General features: G+C 57.9%; 1 protein-coding gene across 2 annotated transcripts in view; it reads right to left on the minus strand.

Annotated features, from left to right (window-relative positions):
- Window positions 1-5,691, minus strand: part of LOC133348822 (cAMP-specific 3',5'-cyclic phosphodiesterase 4B-like) — a 285,363-nt gene extending 279,672 nt beyond the window's left edge. The window contains exon 1 of one of the 2 annotated variants that reach the window (XM_061561864.1): window positions 5,321-5,691. In XM_061561864.1, coding sequence (XP_061417848.1) covers window positions 5,321-5,634 — 314 coding nt within the window. In that variant the 5' untranslated portion in view covers window positions 5,635-5,691. The remainder of the gene's footprint in view (window positions 1-5,320) is intronic. The other variant, XM_061561855.1, reaches the window with a different exon arrangement.
- Window positions 5,692-13,879: the final 8,188 nt, after the last annotated feature.

Genomic DNA, 13,879 nt, shown 5'->3' on the forward strand with positions numbered 1-13,879 from the left:
TGAGCGATCCTTACAAAGCACAAACACGGAGACCACAACACCCGGCAAACTGGGATACGCAGACATGGGTCGTTGGCTGGATGCGGGAGGGAGCGGCCCGCGCCGAAGGCGGCTCCACTACGGCACGGCGACTCGCTGCTGCTGCTGCTGCTGCGGTGACCCCCGTAGCAGCAGCAGCATCGAGTCGCGGCCGTGAGCGGCGATTTGCGGGTCCCTTTCAGGGCGGGTACGGGCGGCTCGAGGACGGCGCGCAGACTCGATGCCAGTGTACAGCAGAGTAGGTGATTGTCTCTTATTCTCTTATACTAATTTTTTTTATTTCACCACGTAAGGCCCCACCTAACTACGTTGCTCTTTCTTCCAAAGCGACCTGGCCACAAATGAGAGCTCAGCAAATTGGCGTCTCATCACGTGGACAGTTATAGAAGCCACATCATCTAAACGCGTGATTCTAAACGTGGAGGGAAAGCCTCGAGGACGCGGAGAAAAATCCACGTGACGACGGGGAGAGAGACAAGCAGGCGTCAGAGTCGGGATCGAACCCACGACCTCCGGCATACCAGGCGAGGTAGTTAACATCTCCAGCCACCGTGATGATGATGAGAGAGAGAGACACGCAAACTCCAAATATACAGCAGCAGGCGTCAGGGTCGGGATCTAACCCACGACCTCCTGCATACCAGGCGAGGTAGTTAACATCTCCTAGCCACCGTGATGACGATGAGAGGGAGAGACACGCAAACTCCAAATATACAGCAGCAGGCGTCAGGGTCGGGATCTAACCCACGACCTCCTGCATACCAGGCGAGGTAGTTAACATCTCCTAGCCACCGTGATGATGATGAGAGAGAGAGACACGCAAACTCCAAATATACAGCAGCAGGCGTCAGGGTCGGGATCTAACCCACGACCTCTTGCATACCAGGCGAGGTAGTTAACATTGCCTAGTCACCGTGATGATGATGAGAGAGAGACACGCAAACTCCAAATATACAGCAGGCGTCAGGGTCGGGATTGAATCCACGACCTCTTGCATACCAGGCGAGGGAGTTAACATCTCCTAGCCACCGTGGCGCCCAATTACAATGCCGCTCTTGGCTCTCGAGTTCAAGGCGAAACGACGGACAAACACCTCTGGCACGTGACACGACGTTGCTGGCGTTGACCATGCTGGTGGCCACCAGCACGGTGGCTAGGGGAGCGACTGCTCTAACATCATCACCCTCGCCCCGCGGCCCCCAGACACCCGAGACGGGAGCCGCCGCTCCAGCCTCGAGCTGAGCCGCCGCGGAGTTCCCGGAGTCCAGCGGAGTCGACCACATTCACACGTGCCCATAGGAGGGGTGTCGCGATGCGTACAAGGGCACAGAGACTCGACGGTGTCGTGCAGACCACACAATATTGAGTACACTATGTGATGAACTCCACGGCAGTGCGTGAACTCTACGACAGTGCGTGAACTCCACGACAGTGCGTGAACTCCACGGCAGTGCGTGAACTCCACGACAGTGCGTGAACTCCACGACAGTGCGTGAACTCCACGACAGTGCGTGAACTCCACGACAGTGCGTGAACTCCACGACAGTGCGTGAACTCCACGACAGTGCGTGAACTCCACGGCAGTGCGTGAACTCTACGGTAGTGCGTGAACTCTACGGTAGTGCGTGAACTCCACGGTAGTGCGTGAACTCCACGGCAGTGCGTGAACTCTACGACAGTGCGTGAACTCCACGGCAGTGCGTGAACTCCACGACAGTGCGTGAACTCCACGACAGTGCGTGAACTCCACGACAGTGCGTGAACTCCACGACAGTGCGTGAACTCCACGACAGTGCGTGAACTCCACGACAGTGCGTGAACTCCACGACAGTGCGTGAACTCCACGACAGTGCGTGAACTCCACGGCAGTGCGTGAACTCTACGGTAGTGCGTGAACTCTACGGTAGTGCGTGAACTCTACGGTAGTGCGTGAACTCCACGGCAGTGCGTGAACTCTACGACAGTGCGTGAACTCCACGGCAGTGCGTGAACTCTACGACAGTGCGTGAATTCTACGGTAGTGCGTGAACTCTACGGTAGTGCGTGAACTCCACGGCAGTGCGTGAACTCCACGACAGTGCGTGAACTCCACGACAGTGCGTGAACTCTACGGTAGTGCGTGAACTCCACGGCAGTGCGTGAACTCCACGACAGTGCGTGAACTCCACGACAGTGCGTGAACTCTACGACAGTGCGTGAACTCTACGGCAGTGCGTGAACTCTACGGTAGTGCGTGAACTCTACGGTAGTGCGTGAACTCCACGGCAGTGCGTGAACTCCACGGTAGTGCGTGAACTCCACGGCAGTGCGTGAACTCCACGGCAGTGCGTGAACTCTACGGTAGTGCGTGAACTCTACGGTAGTGCGTGAACTCTACGGTAGTGCGTGAACTCTACGACAGTGCGTGAACTCTACGACAGTGCGTGAACTCTACGGTAGTGCGTGAACTCCACGACAGAGCGTGAACTCCACGGCAGTGCGTGAACTCCACGACAGTGCGTGAACTCTACGGTAGTGCGTGAACTCCACGGTAGTGCGTGAACTCTACGGCAGTGCGTGAACTCCACGGCAGTGCGTGAACTCTACGGTAGTGCGTGAACTCCACGGCAGTGCGTGAACTCCACGGTAGTGCGTGAACTCCACGGCAGTGCGTGAACTCCACGGCAGTGCGTGAACTCTACGGTAGTGCGTGAACTCTACGGTAGTGCGTGAACTCTACGGTAGTGCGTGAACTCTACGACAGTGCGTGAACTCTACGACAGTGCGTGAACTCTACGGTAGTGCGTGAACTCCACGACAGAGCGTGAACTCCACGGCAGTGCGTGAACTCCACGACAGTGCGTGAACTCTACGGTAGTGCGTGAACTCCACGGTAGTGCGTGAACTCCACGACAGTGCGTGAACTCCACGGCAGTGCGTGAACTCTACGGTAGTGCGTGAACTCTACGGTAGTGCGTGAACTCTACGACAGTGCGTGAACTCCACGGTAGTGCGTGAACTCTACGGCAGTGCGTGAACTCCACGGTAGTGCGTGAACTCCACGACAGTGCGTGAACTCCACGGCAGTGCGTGAACTCCACGGCAGTGCGTGAACTCTACGGTAGTGCGTGAACTCCACGGTAGTGCGTGAACTCTACGACAGTGCGTGAACTCTACGGTAGTGCGTGAACTCCACGGTAGTGCGTGAACTCCACGACAGTGCATGAACTCCACGGCAGTGCGTGAACTCTACGGTAGTGCGTGAACTCTACAACAGTGCGTGAATTCCACGGCAGTGCGTGAACTCTACGACAGTGCGTGAACTCCACGGCAGTGCGTGAACTCCACGGTAGTGCGTGAACTCTACGGTAGTGCGTGAACTTTATGGTAGTGCGTGAACTCCACGGCAGTGCGTGAACTCCACGGTAGTGCGTGAACTCTACGGTAGTGCGTGAACTCTACGGTAGTGCGTGAACTCCACGGTAGTGCGTGAACTCTACGGTAGTGCGTGAACTCCACGGCAGTGCGTGAACTTCACGACAGTGTGTGAACTCCACGACAGTGTGTGAACTCTACGGTAGTGCGTGAACTCCACGGTAGTGCGTGAACTCCACGACAGTGTGTGAACCCCACGGCAGTGTGTGAACTCCACGACAGTGCGTGAACCCCACGACAGTGCGTGAACTCTACGGTAGTGCGTGAACTCCACGGTAGTGCGTGAACTCCACGACAGTGTGTGAACCCCACGGCAGTGCGTGAACTCCACGACAGTGCGTGAACTCTACGACAGTGCGTGAACTCTACGACAGTGCGTGAACTCTACGACAGTGCGTGAACTCCACGACAGTGCGTGACCTCCACGGCAGTGCGTGAACTCCACGGCAGTGCGTGAACTCCACGGCAGTGCGTGAACTCCACGGCAGTGCGTGAACCCCACGGCAGTGCGTGAACTCCACGACAGTGCGTGAACTCCACGGCAGTGCGTGAACCCCACGGCAGTGCGTGAACTCCACGACAGTGCGTGAACTCCACGGCAGTGCGTGAACTCCACGGCAGTGCGTGAACCCCACGGCAGTGCGTGAACCCCACGGCAGTGCGTGAACTCCACGGCAGTGCGTGAACTCCACGGCAGTGCGTGAACTCCACGACAGTGCGTGAACTCCACGGCAGTGCGTGAACTCCACGGCAGTGCGTGAACTCCACGGCAGTGCGTGAACTCTACGACAGTGCGTGAACTCCACGACAGTGCGTGATCTCCACGACAGTGCGTGAACTCCACGACAGTGCGTGAACTCCACGACAGTGCGTGAACTCCACGGCAGTGCGTGAACCCCACGACAGTGCGTGAACTCCACGGCAGTGCGTGAACTCCACGGCAGTGCATGAACTCCACGGCAGTGCGTGAACTCCACGGCAGTGCGTGAACTCCACGACAGTGCGTGAACTCCACGGCAGTGCGTGAACTCCACGGCAGTGCGTGAACTCCACGGCAGTGCGTGAACTCCACGGCAGTGCGTGAACTCCACGGCAGTGCGTGAACTCCACGGCAGTGCGTGAACTCCACGACAGTGCGTGAACTGCACGGCAGTGCGTGAACTCCACGGCAGTGCGTGAACTCCACGACAGTGCGTGAACTCCACGGCAGTGTGTGAACTCTACGACAGTGCGTGAACTCCACGACAGTGCGTGAACTCCACGACAGTGCGTGAACTCCACGACAGTGCGTGAACTCCACGGCAGTGCGTGAACTCCACGACAGTGCGTGAACCCCACGGCAGTGCGTGAACCCCACGGCAGTGCGTGAACTCCACGGAAGTGCGTGAACTCCACGGCGGTGCGTGAACTCCACGGTAGTGCGTGAACTCCACGGCAGTGCGTGAACTCCACGACAGTGCGTGAATTCCACGGCAGTGCGTGAACTCCACGACAGTGCGTGAACTCCACGACAGTGCGTGAACTCCACGACAGTGCGTGAATTCCACGGTAGTGCGTGAACTCCACGGCAGTGCGTGAACTCCACGACAGTGCGTGAACTCCACGGCAGTGCGTGAACTCTACGGTAGTGCGTGAACTCCACGACAGTGCGTGAACTCTACGGCAGTGCGTGAACTCTACGGAAGTGCGTGAACTCCACGGCAGTGCGTGAACTCCACGACAGTGCGTGAACTCCACGGCAGTGCGTGAACTCTACGGAAGTGCGTGAATTCCACGGCGGTGCGTGAACTCCACGGCAGTGCGTGAACTCTACGGTGCTGGAGGGGCTCTCGGACGGTGGTGTTCAGGCCGGCGGACTCCGCCTCACCTGGTGAGCGGGGGGCACTGCAGAGACGAGGGCCACGACTTGCGCGCCCCGGCGAGTCCCGGGCGCGCGGGCCCCCCGCCGCCGCCGCTGCCCGGGAGGCCCTCCACGGCGAGGCCGCGCTCCATGGGCACGCGGCGCGGGCCCCGTTCGGGCCCCGTGTCCGAGTTGCCGCGCCGGGTGACGCGCATGGGCACGCGCGCCGCCTGCCGCCACAGGTGCTTGGGCGCCTTGGCGGCGGCGGCGGGGTCGGAGCCTCCCACTGCCGCGGCCGGCTCCAGGACGATGATGGGCAGCGTGGCGGGGCGACCCTCCATGGTGGGCAGGGTGCGTGGGGAGCAGCAGGGAGTCGAGTGCGTGGGGGAGTAGGTGGGTGGGTGAGTAGGTGGGTGGGGGAGTAGGTGGGTGGGTGAGTGAGTAGGTGGGTGGGTGAGTAGGTGGGTGAGTGAGTAGGTGGGTGGGGGAGTAGGTGGGTGAGGGAGTAGGTGGGTGGGGGAGTAGGTGGGTGGGGGAGTAGGTGGGTGGGTGAGTAAGTAGGTTGATGGGTTGGTGAGTAGGGATGTGGATGGGTTGGTGAGTAGGGATGTGGATGGGTTGGTGAGTAGGGATGTGGATGGGTTGGGTGAGTAGGTAGTCGGATACGCAAAGGTGAGTACGTGGGAAATCACATGGGGGGTTAGCAGGGATGTATGCGGATGGTGAGGTACCTCTAGAGATGGGTCGTATACAGCCCTGGGATGTATTCAAACACGCGGACAGGGAGGTAGGCGCACGCGTGGGTATGTACTGAGACGGCGCTGGGTCGCGATGTGTCTGCCTATTTAGTCGCGTGGTAGCGTGGGCGGTGGTAGGTCGCCCGGCTCAGACACGGGCTCACACGGAAGAGGGTGAGTACAACGGCAAAGGGATGGGACTGAGGGTGGTGGGCTGCTGTGCCGGTGCGTGCTGTGCGAGCTGCTGTGCCGGTGCGTGGTGGGTGGGCTGCTGTGCCGGTGCGTGGTGTGTGGGCTGGCGAGGCGTGTGGACGAGGCACGCATCTCAGCCGCGGGACGAGCGAGAGTGGCGAGCGGGCAACGCGAAGTGTCTCACTCGGGTGGGTGTGGAGGCATCCCGGGAGGCAGGCGATGTGATGTGTCGTCTATACGGGAGTGGTAGGCAGGCGATGTGATGTGTCGTCTATACGGGAGTGGTAGGCAGGGGATGTGATGTGTAGTTTATACGGGAGTGGTAGGCAGGCGATGTGATGTGTAGTTTATACAGGAGTGGTAGGCAGGCGATGTGATGTGTAGTTTATACGGGAGTGGTAGGCAGGCGATGTGATGTGTAGTTTATACAGGAGTGGTAGGCAGCAGATGTGATGTGTAGTTTATACGGGAGTGGGAGGCAAGGCGATGTGATGTGTAGTTTATAGGGGAGTGGTAGGCAGGCGATGTGATGTGTAGTTTATACGGGAGTGGTAGGCAGGCGATGTGATGTGTAGTTTATACAGGGAGTGGTAGGCAGCAGATGTGATGTGTAGTTTATACGGGAGTGGGAGGCAGCGATGTGATGTGTAGTTTATAGGGGAGTGGTAGGCAGGCGATGTGATGTGTAGTTTATACGGGAGTGGTAGGCAGGCGATGTGATGTGTAGTTTATACGGGAGTGGTAGGCAGGCGATGTGATGTGTAGTTTATACGGGAGTGGTAGGCAGGCGATGTGATGTGTAGTTTATACGGGAGTGGTAGGCAGGCGATGTGGTGTGTAGTTTATACGGGAGTGGTAGGCAAGGCGATGTGATGTGTAGTTTATAGGGGAGTGGTAGGCAAGGCGATAGGACATATGGGCGCGTGATAGGGTCGGCGATAGGAGGATCGGCGGGCGAGCCTACAAGATTCCTTGGACCATCGGTGCTGCCGTGAATGGATGGGCGGGTAGGTTCAGGGTAGGCAACAGGGATGCTTAAGTAGGTCGAGAAAAAGGCGACGGGTAGGACGAGGCAAGGTGGTGACAGGCAGGTCAGTAGGTAAATTGCGTAGGGAGGTGGGTGGGTAGGTAGGTGGGTGGGTAGGCGGTAGATGGGTGGGTAGGCTAGAAAATGAGTGGGTAGGCACGTAGGTGAGTGGATCAGCAGGCAGGTGAGTAGGTAGGCGGTAGATGAGTGGGCAGGCGGTAGGTGAGTGGGTAGGCAGAGCTCTACTGAGCCGTCACGCACGGGGTTCCATCGCGGAGTCCGTTCCACTTGGCGTGTCCCCACGGAGCCCGCAAGTCCCAGCTCAGCGGGGTCCGGCTCAGCGGGGTCCGGCTCAGCGGGGTCCGGCTCAGCGGGTGTCCGGCTCAGCGGGGTCACAGCCGGTAGGTCCCGGATCAGTGAATGGCGGTTCCACGCTCAGCAGGGCCCCGGCTCAGTGGGAGCCCGGGCGGGTCGGGCCCCCACGCGCCCCGTGACCGGTACGCCCCCCCCTCCTCCTCCTCCTCCCGGCGGAGCAACTCTCCCCGTGACTCCCCCGCGTCGTCTCCGCGCCTCGTCCGCGTCTCCCCCCCGAGGCTCCACCCCGCCGCTCCGCGCGCCTCTCTCCGTGTCCGCCTCTCTCCGTGTCCGCCTCTCTCCGTGTCCACCTCTCTCCGTGTCCACCTCTCTCCGTGTCCGCTCTGCCCCTCTCGCTGAAAGAGCCCCGCGCACGGACTCCCCGTGCCCGTCTCTCTGCAATCCTCGTCTCCGTCTCTCCGAGCCCACTGCGTGAGTGTGTGTGTGTGCGTGAGTGTGTGTGTGTGCGTGAGTGTGTGTGTGTGTGCGTGAGTGTGTGTGAGTGTGTGTGCGTGAGTGTGTGTGTGCGTGAGTGTGTGTGTGTGCGTGAGTGTGCGTGAGTGTGTGCGTGAGTGTGTGTGTGTGTGCGTGTGAGTAAGTGCGTGTGTGAGTGAGTGTGTGAGTGAGTGTGTCAGAGTGTGTGTGAGTAAGTGTATGTGAGTGAGTATGTGTGAGTGTGTGTGAGTGTGTGTGTGTGCGTGAGTGTGCGTGAGTGTGTGTGCGTGAGTGTGTGTGAGTAAGTGCGTGTGTGAGTGAGTGTGTGAGTGAGTGTGTGCGTGTGTGTGAGTAAGTGTGTGTGTGAGTGTGTGAGAGTGCGTGAGAGTGAGTGAGGGTGTTCCCTTGCGTACTTTCCTCTCGCTCCGCGCTTCTCTCCCCGTGTCTCTGTCTCTCTCCCCGTGTCTCTGTCTCTCTCCCCGTGTCTCTCTCCCCGTGTCTCTGTCTCCCCGTGTCTCTCTCTCTCCCCGTGTCTCTGTCTCTCTCCCCGTGTCTCTCTCTCTCCCGTGTCTCTCTCTCTCCCCGTGTCTCTGTCTCTCTCCCCGTGTCTCTCTCTCTCTCCCGTGTCTCTCTCTCTCCCCGTGTCTCTGTCTCTCCCCGTGTCTCTCGCTGTCTTCTGCGCCCGGTGCCCGTGAGCGCGGAGCGCGCGTTGCTTGGCCGGGAGGATTGGGGGGACGGGGATGCGGGGGGGTAGCGAGAGGGGAGGGAGGGGAGGGGGTGAGGGCGTTAGAGCGGAGGGAGGAGGATTGAGGGAGGGGTGGAGGGGGTAACATGGGGGGAGGGAGGGGAGGGAGGGGAGTGGGGGTGGATGATGAGAGGGGTGGAGGAATAGGGTGGGAGGGAGAGGAGTGGTGGAGGGAGGGAGTGTTACGCTCACCCAGTGATGTCACTGGAGGGATCTCCGCTCCGCACCCCATCTTCATCCCCCCGCCCCTCGGTTCCTCCCCTCTCCCTCCCCTCCCCGTTTCCTTCTGCCGCCCCGACTCCGCCAGTCCGCGTGGCTGCCGCTCTCCCGTCCCGTCGGCTCCCCATCTCCCCCCCCCACACCCCCTCATCCCAACATCGCTGCCCCCCCCCGTCCCCTCTTTAGCCCCCTCCCCCGCGCCGCTTCGCTCCCCCCTCCCTCGTCCCTCCCCAGCGCCGACCGCGAGGCGAGCGCGCGCGCGGCTGTGCCCGCGGGGAGCGGTGGCGCAGCGGTTAGCGACTGCACCGCGCTCAGAAGCCGGCGAGCCGATGCCCGCTCGCGGCCGACATAAGGTGACGGATTTCTGAACCGGTCCAGCCTGGCCTCTGCTAGGTCGACTCAGCCTTAAACATCGTTAATGGGGAGACAAAAGCGGCAGGGCGTGCTGCTATCCAAACCACTCCCTCGGGTGCCGCATTGGCCTTCACATGTGCTCGCTAACAGCACTTGCCCCAACCGCCTGGCAAGGCTACATGGGGGAGCTTTGTGTAGATAATAAGTGCGCACACTGCAAGTTAATGTGACCACAGTTCGACTGTCGGCTGGACATATATAAGCATACAGCATACATATGATATGACTCCTCTCTTGTTCTTATTACTGCTGTAGTGACGTATATTGGGTCACTACGGCGTTTAGCGCCAGCGACTGAGATAAGGGTGCAACTGTGCGTATTCGAGCCTCTCTCTGGCACCAGAGGACGTCTGGCATGGAAGGGGGCCCTAGGGGGACATGGTTCTGGTGACAAAGAGAGAGAGAGGGCAGTTGAGGACGTGACAGTCCGGGTGAAGCCGAGAGGGCACGTGACCAGGACAGGATAATGAGGGGACACGTGATGTATGGCCCAGAATCTGCAGTGAGGATCGAGAAGGGGCGTGGCCGAGGGCGGAGCCAGGCCACGCTCACGGGCATAAAAGGGAGGTCCCGAGAGCCGATCGAGGCTGTCTGTTGGAATGGAACCCGTCGGTGCTACGTCTCTTTGATCCTCGGCATCGTGGGTCAGGCAGTGTGTTACTGACTGACCCGGTTATGTAGTTACCCCGTTGTGGTTTAGTTAACTTGTTGTACGTTTACGTAGTTACCCTGTTGGGGTGTGGGGGTAAACGTGTTGCCTCCAAGTGTGTGCCTCCGTGGAACCCACGACACTCCTACTCGACTTGTTTAGCCAGGAAAGACTCAATGAGTCCCAATACTCTTATTTAGGAGGGTCCTGGCAATGTTTCGCAGTGGTAGGGGGGCTATGATTGCTGCTGTGTGTGTGATCCCAATTACAGTGAATTGGTGGGGTAATTTTTTTCAAATTTGGTAAAAATTAGTATCGGTCCACCGGCACACGATGGCCTCCCCTTCTCGCCAATGACGTCGCGGGATCTTTGACGTCCTCCGCGAGTGAAGCAGACGGCATGCGTCGTATACATTGCTTCACGGCTTACACACAGGCACCGCAGTATTAATGAGGGCGGCCTTCTCGTGTCGAACCGCGAATCTCTGCAAGAAGCGGGCGAGCGCCCCGGCACGGCCGCGCGGCATCACCCTCCCTCGTGTCTCACCCGGCCGCCCGGGGCGATCCCGATGGGAAACACGGGAGTGGAGTGGAGTGGGGGGAGACGCGGGGGTTGGAGCGGGGGGAGACGCGGGGGTTGGAGTGGGGGGAGATGTGGGGAGTGAAGTGGGGGGAGACGCGGGGGTTGGAGTGGGGGGAGATGTGGGGAGTGAAGTGGGGGGAGACGCGGGGGTTGGAGTGGGGGGAGATGTGGGGAGTGAAGTGGGGGGAGACGCGGGGGTTGGAGTGGGGGGAGACGTGGGGAGTGAAGTGGGGGGAGACGCGGGGAGTGGGGTGGGGGGAGAGGCGGGGAGTGGGGGGAGACGTGGGGAGGGGAGTGGGGGGAGACGCGGGGAGGGGAGTGAGGGGAGACGTGGCGAATCCACGTCTCCATCCAGGCTGATGATGAGGGGAGTGGTGACAATTCGTGGTAACCACCACGTTGTGTACAATGTTTGTGTTTGATGTAGTGGCCATGTGCAACTGATGGTTGGATGAAGCGGCACAGCCTCGCAGCTCTCAGAGCCCGAGTTGCTGCTGATGAGGATCTTGTTGTTGTTGGCTACGTACGGTGCGAAAGAAGTTCAACGTACATGATGTTGTTGAGGTTATTAATTATGATCATGATGTTCATGTTGTTGATGTTGATAATGTCATTGATGATATTGATGTTGTTTACGTTGATGATGTTGATGATGATTTACATTGTGTTGATGTTGTTGATGTGTATGTTGATCATTGTTGATGTTGTTGATGTGTATGTTGATCATGTTGATGTTGTTGATGTGTATGTTGATGTTGTTGATGTGTATGTTGATCATTGTTGATGTTGTTGATGTGTATGTTGATCATTGTTGAAGGTGTTGGTGTGTATGTTCTTGATGTTTATGATCTTGTTGATGATAGTGTTGTTGATGATGTTGCTGTTGTTGCTGCTGTTGTTGTTGACACGTGACGCGCGCTGATATTCGCGGAGGATCAACCGTGACGTGCCACAGGGAGGGGGGCGGGGTGCGGGGAGACAAAGGCAGCTGGGAGAGAGGCGGTGCTTGGTGATGTGCTGCACACAGTGACGGGGTGGTATTGGCGGCTGGGATCACTGTTTCGAAACCACGGGTTGACTCCCCGTACAGCGGCACACGCCGACTGCGCCTTGCTGCTGCGAAAGTACCGCCTCGTACGCGCCTTTGTCTCTCCGCTTCGATAGAGGCCGTGTTTTATTCATCCCATCAGCCACACGGACTTCCCGATGGGAGTGCGTCGTTTGAGCAGCAACAACTCTGCACCGGTTTTCCAAATGCGGTGTCTCATCAGCAGCAGCGTCAGGCTTGTGCTTGAAACAATGCTGCTGAACTGGCAGATGTTGTATGCAGGGATGTTGCTCTCTGTGAGATATGGGCCCGAGATGACTGTGTTATGCTTTCTGTGAGTGCGTCTGGCTTTGTTTAGTGGGGAGTCGTAGTGTAGTGGTTAGCGCGCTACGAACCCGGCGACGCGAGTTCGATTCCCGCTCACGGCCAACACCGGTGACGATTATTTGAACCAGTCCTGGGCCTCCCCTAGGTCGACCCAGCCTCAAATGAGTACCCGGTGCGGTGCGTAAACATCGCCGCTGGGGAGACAAAATCGGTCGGGCGTGGTGCTGGCCACCAACCCCCTTCATAGGTGCTCGCTAACAGCACTTGCTCCTACAATCTGTTACGGGCTATACGGGGGATATTTGTCTTTGTGTGTGCGTGCACCCGTGGCCCGTGTGTGTGTCTGTGTGTGTCTGTCTATGTGTGTGTCTGTCTGTGTGTCTCTGTGTGTGTCTCTGTGTGTGTCTGTCTGTGTCTGTGTGTGTGTCTGTGTTTCTCTGTGTGTGTGTCTGTGTGTCTCTGTGTGTGTGTCTGTCTGTGTGTCTGTCTGTGTGTGTCTCTGTCTGTCTCTGTGTGTGTCTGTCTCTGTGTGGGTGTGTCGGTCTGTGTGTGTGTCTGTCTGTGTGTGTCTCTGTCTGTCTCTGTGTGTGTCTGTTTCTGTGTGGGTGTGTCGGTCTGTGTGTGTGTCTGTGTATCTGTCTGTGTGTGTCTGTATGTGTGTCTGTCTGTGTGTGTGTCTGTGTGTGTGTCTGTCTGTCTCTGTGTATGTCTGTCTTTGTGTGTGTTTGTCTGTCTGTGTGTGTCTGTGTGTGTGTCTTGTCTGTGTGTGTGTCTGTGTGTGTCTGTCTGTGTGTGTGCAATTGTGGTGACTCATTGCGCCCCTTGCGACAAGCCAGCCAGCATCAGGACCTCAAGGTAAGAGAGGTTAAACGGATGTTTTGTTTCTATGTATTACTTTATTTATGCTGTATTCACGATACGGTATTAAAGGCGAATGTACAATATTTTTTCTTCTATACGAGTTTAATAATGATTTCCTTTTTTGTGGAACCGTAACACATGTCATAACACTGACCGTATGATGGCCATTTAAATGAAGCCTTTTGTTGTGTTTACAACTTACGAACCGTTCGACTTACGAACTTACGAACGTGTGTTCGTAAGTCGAGGGCTGCCGCCTCCTCTGTTGCCCATAGACGATGTGGCTACAAGACGTGCCTCGTGATGCCCCTGACACAGGAGTCGAATCTCTCGCGCGGGACGGTGGCTCAGTGGCAGAGCAATCGGAAAAGCGCTTGCGAGTTCAAATCCTGGTGGTTGTTGTTTGTTGTTGTGGTGGGCAAGGCAACAGTGGTCATCATATGGAAACACTCGGCCCCGTCGTAGGAATGTGACATTTCCGCAACTGTCTCAGGCCTGTACACGAGACGCTGATTTACGTGCGATGAAGAAGATGCCATGGCCCGAAACGTCGTATTTTATATTTTTTCTTGTTATTTTTTGATGAGCCGAAGCGGACCCGGGGAGCGCAACTTTGACCTATCCGGCAGCGTGCTCCAAAACCGTACAACGCATCGGCATCGCGCGCCGACCGCAGCCAATCCGACGGGGCCCAACGCGTCGCCCTCAGCCAATCGCGCACGCGCTGACGCGAGCCGACCAATGAGGAGCCTCGGTCTCGTTGGGGTCGCGCGTGCAGTGTGGGGAATGCAATCCACTGCCCCCACCGTTTAGTGAAGCGGAGTGAGTTGTTTTAATCACGATTTAGTTTTAAAAGTGTGTGTCTATAATGTTCAATTGGCTGCACGGGTTGGCTTATGAGTCGCTTCGTTTTGAATGTAGAGGCTGTTTCACACAGTTTCGTTGATGCCTCGCTATCCCTTACAATAGGCTCCGATGTTGAACGGTCATTTAAC

Source organism: Lethenteron reissneri, chromosome 4 (genome assembly GCF_015708825.2).
Source record: "Lethenteron reissneri isolate LAM-NWPU_2019-01 chromosome 4, ASM1570882v1, whole genome shotgun sequence".
NCBI classification, from domain to species: Eukaryota; Metazoa; Chordata; class Hyperoartia; order Petromyzontiformes; family Petromyzontidae; genus Lethenteron; species Lethenteron reissneri.